The sequence below is a fragment of the Pituophis catenifer genome, unplaced genomic scaffold (assembly GCF_029215685.1).
Source record: "Pituophis catenifer annectens isolate HBS135680 unplaced genomic scaffold, rPitCat1.0.hap2 SCAF_3, whole genome shotgun sequence".
In the NCBI taxonomy this organism is placed as follows: Eukaryota; Metazoa; Chordata; class Lepidosauria; order Squamata; family Colubridae; genus Pituophis; species Pituophis catenifer.
The window spans coordinates 41,629,980-41,646,599 of NW_027256883.1; the positions used below are offsets into that span (position 1 = coordinate 41,629,980).

The 16,620-nt window shown below is 37.6% G+C and overlaps 1 protein-coding gene across 1 annotated transcript; it reads right to left on the bottom strand.

The window, feature by feature from the left end:
• Positions 1-573: 573 nt before the first annotated feature.
• LOC139315818 (DGAT1/2-independent enzyme synthesizing storage lipids-like) lies at positions 574-16,226 on the bottom strand (the record flags this gene model as incomplete). Its single annotated transcript, XM_070942292.1, has 6 exons — positions 574-678; positions 3,453-3,592; positions 5,268-5,328; positions 6,999-7,192; positions 10,068-10,232; positions 15,911-16,226. Coding segments are annotated over 6 exons (981 nt in total), but the record flags the coding sequence as incomplete, so codon positions are not given.
• Between the last annotated feature and the right edge of the window lie 394 nt (positions 16,227-16,620).

A 16,620-nucleotide genomic window follows, 5' to 3' on the forward strand; every position in this document is an offset into this window, starting at 1 on the left:
GTGTGCCTAGTTAAGGGGCCTCCCAGGTTTGCCCATGTAACCCCACTTACTTTGTGAGCTCAAGACTGAGCTCAATCTTGTGAGTCTGATTCTATTGTACCTCCTCCTCTATCTATATCTATCTATTGTGGATTTAAATATATATTTTGTTCCCTGTCATCTTGACAATGTAGCTGGCATAACTTAATCAAGGTCATCTCTTAACTGTTTATACCAGGTGCTTGAAAAGTGCAAAATTCTGCATGGAAGAGAACAGGCTGTCATTGAAACAAAACAAAACTAAGTTGCTGTTGTACATCTAGACATGCCCATTGTCTTTTGGTTATATGCCATGGATGTGTGAATATAATATATAGAAAGAAACATACAGATGTGTCACTGGTCTATTTACAGCATGAAAATAGTATCCATTTTTTATTCTGAAAAATAACACAGTTTATCAGTACATTGTATAATATGGTTCATTGCATAGTCTAAGAAAGCAAAACTATTTTAAACATTGCACTTAGGATGTACATATGGATATGAATTATGAGAAGAAAATTCATTAATCTATAATAAAATATAAAAAGATTAGGCATCTTTCTTGTTTTTATCAAATCGCTCCAATAAAGCTCTAAATATATTTCCAGGTAGTTTCTGGTGTCTGTCTCGGAGATTTTCAATTGCAATCTTTGTCTGTTAAATACAGAAGAGGAAGAAGATGGCATAAAGTCAATACCATTTTTAAAAATATATTCACAGATTATCTCTCAGAAAGTTTTTCTTATCTTTTCACAAGACTTTCCTGTAACTTAATTTTATTGGTCCATGTCTTACATTATTTGACCATAAAAATTAGTATGGCCTCCTTTAAAACTTAGTTTGATATTTTCTCAGTCTTTTGTCAAGGATAAACATAGTTAATAGAATTTAAGATGCCAGTTTATACTGATCATCCTCACTGTTCTCAAATCTATTCCAGTTTGTTTGTCACATTCTTAAATTGTGATGTCCAATAAAGAAGACAGAATCTGGAAAATTAGAACTGAATGAAAGTAGTAGCTTCTATAACTTGAAATTGTATTTGCCTTTTTTGCAGCCATGACAGAGTGCTTCAGCATGTAGTTCACCACAATGACAAGAGATTTTCCTCTCCTACAGTATTAGACATATATCTCTAAATATACTCATTTCTTCCCAGAACTGTGGATCTGAATTCAGAATGATTGAATAGATGAGACTTTCTAGTTTAAATTGACATGATTTTTTTATAGATGGAAGTTAGATCAGAGCTTCTTGTTACAAAATATATGTTAACTGATAGTACATAGTAAATGTATGTGTATGTTACACTATCCCGAAAGCTGCAAAAACCATCTTGTTTTTGTGACACAGTGGACCTAGGTTATCTTTGTAATCATTTTTTATTCTGTTGAATTGTGTCTGATTCTCAGAAACTGCTTGAAACAGTCCCTACAGTTTTCTTGGCAAGTTTTTCAGAAGTAATTCGCCATTGTCTTTCCTAGGGCTGAGAGAAAATGACTACCCGAAGTCACTCAGCTGGTTTGGTGCCTAAGATGGGACTACAACTCTCAGTCTCCTGGCTTCTAGCCTGATGCCTTCTCTCTCACACCCTTCCTTTTGCCACCCTCTTTTCTTCCTTTTTCTTCCTCCCTGGCCCTTCCCTGTGCCACTACAATAGCCATGGAGATAAATAATACTCCCTTCTCAGGAATGTCCTATGTGTTGAAGATTGTGATCCACAAAAATGTTTGCTGTAACATATTGTTAAATTCTCTTCAAGTGTCTCTGTGAAATTTGTGCCACAATTATGTTGAATGTCTAAGTTGCATTAACAGAGGGATTCAGTCAAGATCAGGTGAGGTACTAATACTGCTCTATAAATCCTTAGTAAGACCACACCTAGAATACTGCATCCAGTTTTGGCCACCATACTATAAAAAAGATGTTGAGGCTCTAGTGCAGAGAAGAGCAACAAAGACGATTAGGGGACTGGAGGCTAAAACATATGAAGAATGGCTGCAGGAACTGGGATTGGCTAGTCTAGTGAAGAGAAGGACCAGGGGTGACATGATAGCAGCATTCCAATATTTGAGGGGCTATCACAGAGAGGAGGGGTCAACCTATTTTCCAAAGCACCTGAAAGCCAGACAAGGAATAATGGATTGAAACTGATCAAGGAGAGATTCAATTTAGAAATAAGGAGAAATTTTATGACAGTGAGAACAATCAACCATGGAACAGCTTACTTTCAGAAGTTGTGGGTGCTTCATCGCTGGAAGCTTTCAAGTAGAGACTGGATAGCCATCTGTCAGAAATGGTATTGGGTCTCCTGCTTGAGCAGGCGGTTGAACTAGATTACCTACAAGATCTCTTCCAACTCTGTTATTATATGTCTTTAAATGCATTAATTGTGTTTCAATTAGGCAGAATCCTATACAATTGTTTGTCAACTGCACATTGGATAAGCATTTTTGCCTGAGATCAAATCCTGCAATACCCTGTTCAACAGGTGCTTCCCAAGTCATGAAGAAACCTTCAGAGTGTTTCTAAAGAAAGGATTTAATTCCAGTGTGGATTCACTGGAATCCACCCACTAGTTTGAGACCATAACTGGGTTACTTTGACAAATGTTTTCCTGAGAGTGGGACTTTCTACATTCACAGAATTAGTATGAGCAATGTAACCAACCATAAAACAGGTAAATGTTTATCTGGCAAAAATTCTTAACAAATCCATGCTTTGCTACCCATTACATCCAAACTGCTTAAAGTTTTAAAACTTTCTGATCTGCTTTAGCCTCTTTCCACATATTCATCTCAAACTGACATTTCATGTTATCATTTTGCTTCTTTTTTTTTTTAAGATACTGATAGTATTTTCCCTATTCCAATCAACTCAAATTTTGCTTATTTTTCAGTGAATGTAATTATCCAAATATCTGTATTTAGTGAATTTTATGTTGAATAAATGTAAATATATTTAGAAGAAATATGCCATAGGGTGAAGCAAATAACAAAAGAAGAATTGGGATTTGATGTCAAACATCCTAAGTAAAGGGAAGGAACTGGCAGAGTGATAGCCAAAGCTTCAGATACTGTGGCTATTTCTGACATGATGTTTGGAGGGAAGGTCATGAGGACAGGAAAGATATGGAGAGATGTAGATGAGCTGGAGAAATGAAAATTACTTTCATTTTCTATTAAAGGAATTTTTAACAACTACAATGCTAATTTTTGTGTGGTATGATTCATATCCTTAGTTTCAATTTGTCTTTTTCCTAATTTCACCGTAATCAATAAAACATTCATTGAAAGAGGGAATTTGGACACACATTGTTTGAAATATATAAAATAACTACCAGCTCTGACAGTATCTCAAAACTAAAATGTTACACAGAAAAAAACCAATATTTTTAAGAGGCTACTTTTGATGAAAGATTTGCTTACTTTTTCAGCTAGCTCACTAGCAGTTAGATTTGGGTCATATGGGATGGGTTCTCCAATGTAGGTGCGGAGTTTGACGGGAAACCCTCCATATATTGGGAGAACAATAAATCGAAAATGTTCATACAGCCATTTTGATAGCCCTGTAGAGGAAATAAAACAAAGTGGAAGATAAAATAAATTCATAAGGATGTGGACATCTCTATTTTTTTAAAAAATGTTATGTTGCATCTTAAAACTGGAGAAATGAACTATGATGTTAACTTCTGCAGTCCACTTCAAAGTTGTAGAATGTGAGCCTCAGACTGGAGTATTTATCTATGATACTGAAAGGGGAAAAAAACCACAGCAAAATAACATTTAAATTAAATCCAAAGGATCAGCTGAGTGGGGAAAACATTTTCTTTGCTGTTATGGCCAAGAGCCACTCAAATGGTGAATGAATCTGTGATGCTAAGGTGGCAAGTAAAACACTGTGGCAAATTGTGACTGCTTCTATTTTGGGTTTTGCTAATGTCATCTCCTTTTCTTTCCTTCCACCTTCCCCATTATTACAGACTTTTTCAGAGACGTAGGTCTTTGTCTGAGGTGTCCTAAGTAGGATAATTTGAACCATTTGTATCTTGAGTGAGAACTCTGGATTGATTTGTTTGATGATTCATTTGCTGGATGATTCAATTGTTTGATTCATGTGATTCCCCCCCCCCCTTTTTTTTTTTTTTGCTGTTCACAATATTTTCGGGAGCATTTGTCAACCACCAAAAGTCTAAAGGTGTCAATACTCTTTCTATCCTGTTTCTTCAAAGTCAAAAAGCTAGAAACTGACTGATCTTTTTGGAAGGTATTGCCATTATCTAGCTAATTGATATGTAAACTTTCCCTCCTCCTTGTTAAAAATAGGAACAGCGTTTATTGTTTTGTAGTCCTTGGTGCTACTTTGTCCTCCATGATTTCACAGAAAGGTATCCAAGATGTCTTCCTCAAGCTCTTTGCATTGGTTCTGCTTAGATCCATTGGACATAAAATAGAAATAGAGCACAGCCCACTTCCTGTCACCTGTTATTTTCTGAGAAGCATCCCAATTCCTCCCTGGTGTAGAATTGGTTTCAAGCAGACATGAAGCAGTAGTGTGGATTGGGGACTTGGGGGACAGGGTCGAGGGCAGGGGTGAAATCCAGCAGGTTCTGACATGTTCTGGAGAACTGGTAGCAGAAATTTTGAGTAGTTTGGAGAACCGGCAAATGCCATCTCTGGCTGGCCCCAGAGTGGGATGGGAATGGAGATTTTGCAATATCCTTCCCCCAGGAGTGGGGTGGGAATGGAGAGTTTGCAGTATCCTTCCCCTGCCACGCCCACCAAGCCACACCATGCCCACCAAGCCACGCCCACAGAATCAGTAGTAAAAAAATTGGTTTCACCACTGGTCGAGGGGGAAAATGGATCTTTCTCTTCCAATCAATTTACTAGCTAACTGGAAATGTGAAAATGTGAAAAATGGAAATGGAAAAATGCTGTTTTGTTGCTAATATGGTAGAAAAATTAATTGCCCAGCCATTTAGTCTCTAAGGGAAGAAACAATCTTTCCTTTCTCTTTAGACCATGAAGTCATTTTGCCCATATGGACAACTGATATTAACACCTTTGCCTGATTCAGCTTTGACCTACTTCATCTCTCAACTGATTCACAGGCATTTACACACACACACACACACACACACACACAGAGAGAGAGAGAGAGAGAGGGGGGGGGGAAGCAAATATAATGACTGAGGATTAAATTATTAATTATATAGGAAGGAATACGAAAATGAAACTCACGTGTGTTTCCAACTGTCCTGTATGCTTCCCGAATATTTTCTGTAAACATAGGGATGATTGGCTAGAAAGAAAAATACAGGGGGAAAAAACCCAAGAATAAAAACTGATACGAGAAAGCATTTTGGTTTAGATTAGAACTGTTAAAGAAAACCAGTTTTAAGGAAAATTAGATTTGGTTGTTTCCTGCTCTTCTAAATAAATGCCAATGTTACATATTAATGGAAGAGGCATTATTATATGTTGAAACATGTATAACTTGTTGACAAGATTTCCATCAGAGAATATTTACCGACAATGCTATATTATTAAATGTTTGTCTTAAAGTGGCCCACTCCATTGCGGTTTGTATGTTTTGATAGAAATTGTATTTATACATTTAGATATATAAGCTGCCAAATCAAAAGATAAGTGCATATACATAGTCCTTGACTTATGACCGTAACAGAGCCCAAAATTACAGTTATAAGTTGTTATGGTTGTAAATCAGGTATTCATGTGACTAGAAATAAATTTCTGGCTTTTTCCATGCAAGGACTGAAGAAGTTTGTTGGAGAGGAAGCAAAATGTCTTCAAGGAAAAACAAAGCATGTCCAGTTGCCTCTTGAAAAATCACCTTTGGGACTTTCATGGCAGTCATTAAACAAACACCATGGTTGTTAAGCAAATGCTGCAGTCATTAAGGGATTTTTGGTTTTTGCTTGAAACTAGCAAAAAATGTCAGAAAAAGCAAAAAAACCCCTTCGTAAATTGGAGTTTTTTTACACCTTTTCTAAAAGATGTTAAGATTGGGCCAGACAAACTTCCAAGAGGATGATATTCTAGATGGCAACAAAGAGAGCATGGCTCTAAATTCCCACAAGATGGCACTGAGTAATCACTTCTTTACTCTTGTAGGACAGATAGAGATAATTGCAGAAAGGCAATTAAAAACAGATCTAAACCATCTATGGCAGGAATGTCAAACTGGTGGCCCGTGGGCTGGATTCGTCATGCACATGCCACACCAGTGGTGAGTTGCTCCCGGTTCGGTCCAGTTCGGCTGAGCCGGTAGCAGTGACGATATGACGTCACCGAACCGGTTCTCCCCCCCCCTCCCACCCCCCCACCCACCTTTTATTTGGTCCCACCCCCAATCTATTGCAGCCTCCTGAGTCCCAGCTGATGACTAGAGGGAAAAAAACTGTTTAAACTCTTGCCGCGGGGCTTCAAAGGGCCATCCTACAGCTGATCAGTGTTAAAAGCAAACAAATGAGTCGGGTCGTAAGTGCGAGGACTGGTTGTAAGTGCGAGGACCTTCCAGAAATGACTCTGACCAGCTAGCCACTTCCACCTAGTCACATGACCTCCAAGCCACACCCACAAAATAAGCCACACCCACAGAACCGGTAGTAAAAAAATTTAGAACCCACCCCTGTGCCACATCCATCCCAACTCTGCAAATGGGGAAAAGTCACAAAATATCACGTGATGGCAACGTGACACGGTGAGTTTGACACCCATGATCTATGGCTTTACAGGGGACAAGAAACAGCATGGTTTGCACTCAGAAGCCAATGTGCAACTCCTAGAGCCAAGGAGTTATAAGGGTATAACAAGGTGCTTATTGAGCCACATCCTAGACCATCTTTAGCTTCCAAATTGTTATCATAGGCAGCTCTATCTAGAACTCTTAGAGAATACTCCACATATTAGCTGCTTTTATAGATCAGCTCTTTGTACATGACCACTTACCACTTTGTTTTTTAAAGCCACTTTAGCAAATCCCGTATGGGTACTCCACTCCAGATTGTAGTTTTCATTACTAAAATTTTGCTCTCTCAATCCACCAGGTGCTATTCCTAATAAGTAGCCTCTCTTCAAAATGTCATCACAGAATGTTGGCTTGCCTTCAATACAACCTACTATATCAAGACATAGTTTTATACCTGTAAAAAATTGGAGGAAATAAACCATTGTATATGAATATATATGGTATATGAATTTATACCAAATATATTATCCAAATGCCATCATTCCAGTGATATTGTCCTATTACATTTTCATAACAGAACAACCCTCAATTCTATCTTACCACTCTGAAATAGAACTGAGGGTAGATAAAGGGTGAGATACAGAATGACAATGTCTGTCCTTGTTTCAGCTGGGACAACTTAGTGTGAATGTTGGAGTTGTTTTCAGTGGAATTCATTGTTAATGCTTCCTTTCCCCACTTTTACTCAGGGATTCAGGAGCAAGACACAATGAAGGATACTCCTTACATTTTCTTTTCAATGGAAACCAAACCAAACAAAGGTTAAATGTTCTGATTTAGGCTTCCCCAGCAGCACGAAGCAAGTCCTCGTCCCAATAAACCTCTTTTATTTAATTTACAGTGAATTCCTCTCCAGCAAAGTCTTTCCTCTCCCACAGTCTTTCAAGATAGTTCACAATTACTGACCTTCATCAGGCTTGTAGAGTGGCCAGGTCGATATCTTTCAGATGCTGCAAAACTTGGCAAGAATGCAGAAATGAACTAATTGTTTCCTGCAAACACCCCTCCCCTTTCGCTCCTCTTTTATTCTGTATGGGAGGGGCCCTTCATTGTCCATCTGTGGCCTTACTCCTAAGTCGATCCTTGTTCCTTAGTGTTCTGTCCCCCGTCCTCACACAGACAAATGCAGTATCAAACAGACAATAACAATAACAAACAACAATAAATAATTTATTGTATAAACAGACCAGAATTCCTGGCAGACGAGAGTTCTGGCAGCTAACTGTAAAACGCCTGCCAAGTCCAATTAGTACTCCCAAAAAGCAGGAGAGGCCTTATCTGCAGTCTGTTTCCAGAGCGACAAATTATCCACAAGAGTTTAGTCCAAAATATATCAGAGCCGAAGTGCAGGATTCACAATGTGACTCTTTAGAGTTTAAACTTTTGTCTGTCACAAAGCCTGCCGAGCAATCACACCCCCTTTTATCCCTTGTGGGGCATGGCTCAGTGACTCAGCTCAATCCCTGGCCCTCCCACGCCTCTTCCTTTGCTGTGCATGCTTCTCCCTCTGACACTGCCTGGGATCAAGCTAGGGTTCATCATTATCAGTCTCTATCAATGGGTGCTCTGAAATGCCTTCCTCCTGGCCCATCCCAGGCTTTCTTCCTGGCCTTCGGATAGAACCTGAGGCATTGCCAGAGAGGAGGGTCTGGAGAGGGAGGCCTTGTCAGTTCCTCCCCCTCACCTTCTGAGTCCTCTTCCTCCATGAGGATAGGCTTGGGAGTCGGAGTCACAACACTTAGCTGTTCCCTTCATCTGGCAACTCTGTGCATGCGCACACTGGGAACAGACTCCAGCTGTTCACTTGCCTCACTGATGTCTGACTTTGAAGGCAGCTGATACCTGTCATACGGCCCTAGCCCTCTCTCTGCCTCCGATGCAGAGCACTCGTCAGAGCCTTCCCCAGACTCCAGGACTGGTCCATGTTTCTCCCCAACCTCCTCACTGTCCGAATATGCTGCCAGATCCGCTGGCCGCTGGCAGACCACAACATTAGAGGGATATGGAGATCTTCTTTGTAACACATTTTTATTGACATAGAAGTTGATTTCTGGCAAATTCCTGGACAAATCTCAGCAGTTTTGTTGGCAAAATTTCAGAAATAGTTTGTCATCACCTATTTCCTAGGGCTTAGATGAAGTAATTAGCTCAAAATCATGCTTGTCATTTTGTGCCAAAGATGGGACTAGAACTCATAGTCATCCAGTTTCTAGCCTGGTAATTTAAGCACTACACCAAACTGTTCTCCTGACATATGGTCAAACAGGTCAAACAAAGTCAAATTCTTTTTGGAGGGCAGCAGGAGATTTTCTCTGTGACTTATCCTCTCTTTCTCTATCCCATTTATCGTCTGGTGAATTCATTCCATTTCTATAAAGTATGCATCTTCCTTCCCAATTTCAGTGGCACCTTGTTCCTCAACTGTTTTGAAACTCATCAAATTGACCTCACCCCATTCCTAAGAGGTCTGTAAGGGGTATGCATAAGAACACCAGCATGCCTACCATCCCTGTCCTAATGTTCCCTTTAATTGTATTCATTTTATGTATTCAATTCATGCTTATACTTCTATATATTATCTAATATGTACTCAACAAAATAAAATCAATAAGTAAAAATAAAAATCAATAAATCAATAAATTTGATACACAACACATTTTGATGTGAAAATTTTGTACCAGTATTCGTTGCTCGTTTGGTACTTGACACTCAAGCTAGAAATTGTTGATGTTGTTTGCCTTATGACTATTACATTATGACTCATGGGAAAAGTTTGTTTGATACTCATTGGTTTTGGTACTCCTCACATGTCCTAGAACCAATTAAGGATGAGTACCAACATACCACTGTATAAGAACATATTAAGATATATTTAAAGCAGCAGTTGAAATCAAATTTTCTCTTTCTGGGACAAAATCAGAATTTCTTGAAAAAGAAGCATTCTCTTTATTATTTCTCCTTGCACCTTTGGGGATGAAGTGAACACATTATCTTGAAGTGCCTTTTTCTCAGAAAGGAAATCTTCTGATAGCTGAACTGGTCCCTGTGGTCAGGGGTGGGATGACTATTGCCATCTAGTACTTCTTTTAATGAAAGAAAAAGATGAAATTTCAGTTGGTTTTCCTGCTTGGAAGGAATTTGTTTTCCAATGGTGCAAAAACCCTTAGTTCACCTAATCTTGTCTGGCAAGGACAATAGTTTAAATAACAAATTGTAGTAAAGAAAAGAGAACCACCTATAATTTTAAATATAAAGTCAAAATACCTTACCTGGTACTAAATAAAAGAAACAATGAACCACTGAGTGGATTATTCTTCCAGTCTTTCCATAGAGTGTAGCTATAAAGAAGACATAGTCCAAAACTACTGCTCCATGGTAATAAACAATCAATCCTGGTCCTTCTGGTATATTCTCCATACCAATGATCTCATAACCTGAAAAAAGTAATTTTTTATTTGTTGAGGATTCATGGAGATAAAACAAATTCATTTAGAACAGAGAAAATATATAATGCAAAACATGTAGGGTATTTTCTTAACCAGATATTTTGTGACCTCTACCAGCAATTTCAGGGAGCATAACCAAAATCTCTCGAAGAATACTGGGAATCATGTTCTAAACATGTCTGGCAGATTAAAAAATGCTATTGTAACTGTGAATGGTTGCTGTAAGAGGCAAATGCTATAGATGGTAGCAAATTACTCTAAATCTTGTTTAAAAATCACTTTTCTATGTACTGCCAATGTCTGACAATCATGGGCAATTCAGGCAAGTGGAGCGGGGGAAGCTACCCTGCAGTCATCCCTCATCAAGTCCCTCAGGGTTCGATTTTTCTTCTCTATTCTTTAACATAAAATGAATTGTGAAGGTCACCTGTCAGTTTTGATTTTTCTCCAATAGAAAGAAAAATCTCTCAACCCTGCCCAAAATGGCCACAAGCTCCAAACTGAATTTCTGTCACTATGAAAAGTGTGGTGAAACTTTTATTGCTTCTCGTGCTTCTGTTGTTCTGCAGCTTTATTCAATTTTGGAAAAAGGCAATAAGTGAGATTGGCTGGGTGCTATGACTGGTCTGTACAGCATTTTCTCAGGTTCAATAATCTCTTGTTTATTCACAAGCAAAGTCCTGACTGTGAAACTGTCTTTGATTTTGATGAAGTGGACAGATTGCTCTCTGGTATGTTGTTCGGCATCTGTTGTGGCCCGCCAGCGGCCTGCACGGATTGTTTCTGATCCCGACAACAAAGAGGCTGGTGTGGTGTCATGCCAGGAGCCTGTGCAGCCGGCGCTCAAGTTGGACAGCGAGGAGGCTGAAGAAGATGTGGTGCCAGAGGCAGGGATTCAGCCAGGGTCTTTAGAATCTCCAGAAGCTCCTTTAAGTGCAGAAGATGAAGTGGAGGAGCCTCTTCTCAATGCACGGGTACGCAGAGCTGCCAAAAGGCAGGAGTGGTTACTGAGGAGGAGGTCTCCTCAAGAGTAAGGCTTGGGGCTAATTGGCCATTTCCTTAGCCTATTTAAGTTTGCACGCAGCTTCTAAAAAGCTGCAGGAAATGACTTCTGGTCTGGAGCCGTGGCGCCACAGTCGGGGAAATAGCGGGCTCTAACGAGCCCACGAAAACCCCGACTGACAAACCACCATTTGAATGGTCTTCGGACCGATCCCCATCTTGCAGGGATGGGGGGGTGAAGAGGAGTGCCTCAGTGTGCCAAGAGGAACAGGCAAGTTCCTCAGAGGCCAGAGGGAATCCTCAAAGTCGGCGGTGGGGATAGGCAGCCATGGCGGCTTCCACAAAGCCGTGGCAGCCCGGGACACAAGATCGTGCAGGAGAGAAGAAGAAGAAAGAGCGAGTATCTTGAAGCCGGGTGAGTGACACCAACCCAGGCAAAGCAACATGATTATTTGGATTTTTTTTTAAAAAAAATAAGACCCCAAACTTTAAATAGCGGCTACAGATCTGTGGGGCTTGAAGATCAAAAGGAAAAAATAATGGAAATAAAGACCTAAGATAGACCTTGCTTTAATAAATTTGGCTTGGAAGAATTGGCTTTTAACAACTTAGAAAAGTGACTTTTCTTTTATTTGGAGTGGATTGGACAAATGTATCTCTGGGAGTTTACACCTTTGAAAATTAATGAAGCTAATGAAGAAAAACAGACGTATGGCTACATAATAGCCATGGAGTCTGCGGTGACTAAGCAGGAGAGTGGATTGAAGAGATTTCCCTTTCCGTTTGGAAAAGAAACATTTTAAATGGCTTTTTACCTTGGATTACTTTGAAATTAACATTAGCTCTATGGAATTTGGAGATCCCTATTCTGTCCTGGATGATTTCAAGAAGAAAGAAGGAATATTTTGGACATTTGACAATGGAAATTAACAAGCTTAGCAAAAAAAATTAGGTGTGGCATAGGAACAAAAGACAGGAAGTTGATGCATCATACATGGAACAGACATTATAAAGCATTAAAGGGACATACAGAATTTTTTAATTTGAACAATTGAACTTTGAAATGGAACATTTATGGACAGATAGAAAAAGGAAGAAAAGGAAGAAATAAAGTAGATAAATTTAAATGTAACTAAATTGAAATGTAAAGTTTAAAAGCCTAAAGGTATATATGATTTTTGGATAAAAACAGGAGGGGTTTTGGAGTAACAAAATTAGAAAATAAGAGATGGCAACTAAAATAGAGGATGATATATAGGTGGTTAAAAACAATAAAGAAGCGTATATATTAACGTGAGACAACTTTAAGAAAATTTACTGCTTGATGTAATATGTAATATGTTTCAATTTTAATTTCCAAACAAATGTTAGATTGGTGATTACACTTGACTAAGGTTTTATTGAACAAATGATAAAATACACAGATTTTAATAACAAATTGTGATTTAATTTAATATATGCTGGGAATGATGATTATTATGAAATATATTGAGAATTAATTTGAAAGAGCATGCTGGTAAACTGACACAAAATAGATAATCATATTGTAAGAAAAAATTAAAATAAGAGGGATGGATACCAACTAGATAAGAGTTTGAGACTCGGAGGAAATATGTTGGAAACTAGTTGAAATGCTGGAAATCAGCCAAACAAGAGTGGGAGTCCTGGAGAGGACTATGCTGGAAATCAGCCAAATATAATATGCTGGAAATCAGCCAATAAAATGCTGGAAATCAGCCAAGCAAATAGGAGGAGAGTTTAGGAGGAGACTATGCTGGAAATCAGCCAAACATAATATGCTGGAAATCAGCCAATAATGGTGGTAGGCTTGGAGACTATATTGGAAATTAGCCAAAAATAGTTGGTGCTCTGGAGGAGACTATGCTGGGAATCAGCCAAACATAATATGCTGGAAAACAGCCAAACAATAGAAGGAGGAATAGAAGAAAATATGCTGGAAATTAGTTTAAATAAAACATGTTTTTGTGATAAATCTGTGTAACATGAAAAGTGTAATAGCTGATAAGTGGGATAAAATTAAAGATAAATTGATAAAGTTTAAGATATTAAGATTCAGGGAAAAGGGTCACGAGATTAAGAATTAGATAGAGTTTGGTTTTATAAAGTGTAATAAAGATGGAGTTGTATTGAATTTGAAATTAAGATTTGTGGTGATAAAATTGTAAGGTAGATGATTAGAATAAGAGGTTAGAATATTGTTAAAAATTATTTTGACATTGATGGTAAAAGATACAAGGTGAAGAAGAACAAGATATAATCAGGATTGATATATAGATATAAAAATGAGCGAAAGTTAATTTGAAATTAAAATTGTATTGATATAATGGATTTGTTTAGATGAAGATGCTAGATTTTATGTTAAAAGTTGTTCTTTTAGGTTTTGAATTTTTATCCGTAAAAGATGTAATGGAAAACTGTGAATGGAGCTTGTTAAAGGAATGTAAGCGTGGTAACCATCTATGACCGGATCAAGACTCTGTTCTTGAAAGTTATATTTTATGTTTATGTTTGAAAAAAATAAAAAAATATTTACAAAAAAAAAATGAAAAGCTGCAGGAAACGACGCATGTTCGCTCGATGATCATTGAATCTGGATTTTCTTTGCAAACCTTGCTTCTGGGCTTTTTACCAACTCTCGTAAGACTTTATCTTTCTGTGGAATTTCTTGCAGGTTGTTAAGGACGTTTTAGTTAACAGCCTGCATTTGTAAAAAACTACGTTTGGAAGTAAATTGAGTTTGGTTCATAGTTTGTGTGTGCTGCATTCTTTGGGATCCGTAGCTGGGGCAGAACAGCATCTGAGAATTTAATTTGTGTACTTCTGGCTCTTACGTAAAATATGGGTACGTATAGGGGCGTATTGTCTGAGATGCCTTATCATAGGAAGGGGTGGTACATGGAATCTTGAAGGATGTTTGGGTGTGCTCCATCCTCAACCCAATCATTCTTGACAACTATCTCCCAGCATTGGACCTACCTTTAAAAAAAACATATTAAAAATGTGATTGTAGGCCAGCTATAGAGCACTCTAGATGAAACAGATCCTCTATAGTACTGACTCTTAACTAGTCAGGGTCAACATTTAATGTTTGCTCTTGTGGATAACCCCTGTCTAGGGCTGGAAGGAGATAGTACATCCCTCCTAGTCCTTTGATAACTATTGTTATCCTTCTGGGCTGGTTGGAGATTAAAGGCATTGTTTTGAAGAGATTCCACTTCTACCTTCCTTCATGGGCAATTCAGGTCAGTAAGGGGGAAAAAAGCCCCTCGCAGCCATTCCTCATCAAGTCCCGCAGGTTTCAATTCTTCTCTACTATTTAACATAAAACTAATTGTGGACGCCATCTGTCAGTTTTGAGTCTGGTTTCATTAACATTGTTATGAAACCCAATTGTACTCATAAACTGTGCAGAAGACTCTAATAATACATGCAGTCCTCATAATCATAATTGAGACTGGAATTATGGTCATAAGTCATAGCGTTCATTAAGAGGCTACCATGTGACCACATCCAATTTTATCACTTTTTTGTGACAGTTGTTAAAGAAATCCATTTTATCCAATAAGCATTTTTTGCCAGAAACTGGAAGTAAACCAGTAAACAAACCAAACAAACCCCCATCCCAAATGCGATCATGTGACCATGGAGTTTTGTGTGTGTGTGTGTGTGTGTGTGTGTGTGTGTAATTATTGGAACTCTGGAACTGGTTTGTAAGTAACTTTTAGTGGGTCTGTTGTAACTCTGAATTGTTGCTAAGTGTCCAGTTGTTAAGGTGGAAGATTACCTATATATTGACCCACTATCAGGACTTAATTAGGACCTGGATGGTACAAAATTGGGTGACATTGAACCCCAGCAAGTTGGAGTTACTGTTTTTAGGTTAAACTTTCATGGATAGAAATATTCGATATCTCAAATATTGGCTTTAGAATTTATACTTAAATTTGACACAGTGTTTGTGTTAACTACAGTATTGCCTTAATATATTGTTCATCAGTTATAACTATTTTTCCTTCTTATTGTTTTTAATTGTGTTAATTAAATATTTTTAAACTTTAATACAGAAACATTTTGATTAGAAATTAGGCATGAAATGTTTTACAGTGTTCTAAATTCCTAATGATGTATCTGAGATTCATTGGTTATTCATCCTTACCTTACTGTTTAATTTGGATTTTCATTTGACTATTACAATCACTGTGATTATCTTTGTAATCTGTTTTTCCATTGTTTAAACTTATATCTGCATTAATATTATTAATTTATTTTCTTGAAAAATGTAACAGTTTGTAAGAATATATCTCTCTCACCTCCTCCCACTTGATCAAGTATCTGAACTTCGTTGAGATTTTGATGGAACAAGGAGAATAAGATTAATCCCAGCAAGATGGAATTATTGTTTTAAATTTATTTAGGTTCACTGACTGCTTTGGGTCTGACTTTTAATTTATATTTTATTACCACTTATGACTATATTTATGTGGCACCATTTTGATGCATATCAAGTAAATAATACAAGTTTCACACAGTACATTGTTTCAAGAAATATTGGACAATCTGTGGGCCACAGACAGTGAAGACTCTGACTGGAATAAATTGTCTACCCTCTAGATTATTTTGGGATTATTTAAATAACTACTTACCATGCAATATCTTTCCGCATAAAGCCACCAAATTTGCTATCCTTTGCTTTGGTTTGTTCCATAACTCATTGTAAACGTCTCCTTTTATGTTATACTTTTTCTTCCAAATATATAAACAAAATGTGCATGCATAGCAAACTAAAACAATGCCTGAAGGTAGACAATATATAAGCAGAAAAAATGCTAGTAATAGCAATAGGGGCTGAAGTACAGAGTTCACAAAGTCCTCCAAGTAACCAAAACCAATCCAGTCTTTTAGCATGTGAAGAAACCATGTCATAGATTCATACTCGGGTGTATTCAACATAGTAGCTTTTTTTTTTCATTCATGTCAAACAGGAAAAAAGAGAGAGAGAGAGAGAGAGAGAAAGAAAGAAAACCATGATTTATTTTGTGGGAGGGAAATGATGTTATTTATCAGCTTGTGTTACAAACACAGACAAACGCATCATTATTCTTTTCAAATTAAATTCACAATTTTTAAACCATTTTATTGCATTTAACTTTTATAGCTTCTGTTTAACCCTCCCCTTTCATAAATCTACACACACTTTCAAATGGTTTCTAGAATATACAGTATAAGGCTTCCAGTTGATATGCTGATTTCTTATAAACCTACAGCAGTTCTACTAAAAAAAGAAATAAAAAAATAAAACTGAGAAAGAATGCTGGAAAATAACAATTATTCTTTGTGCATCCAATTTGAACTA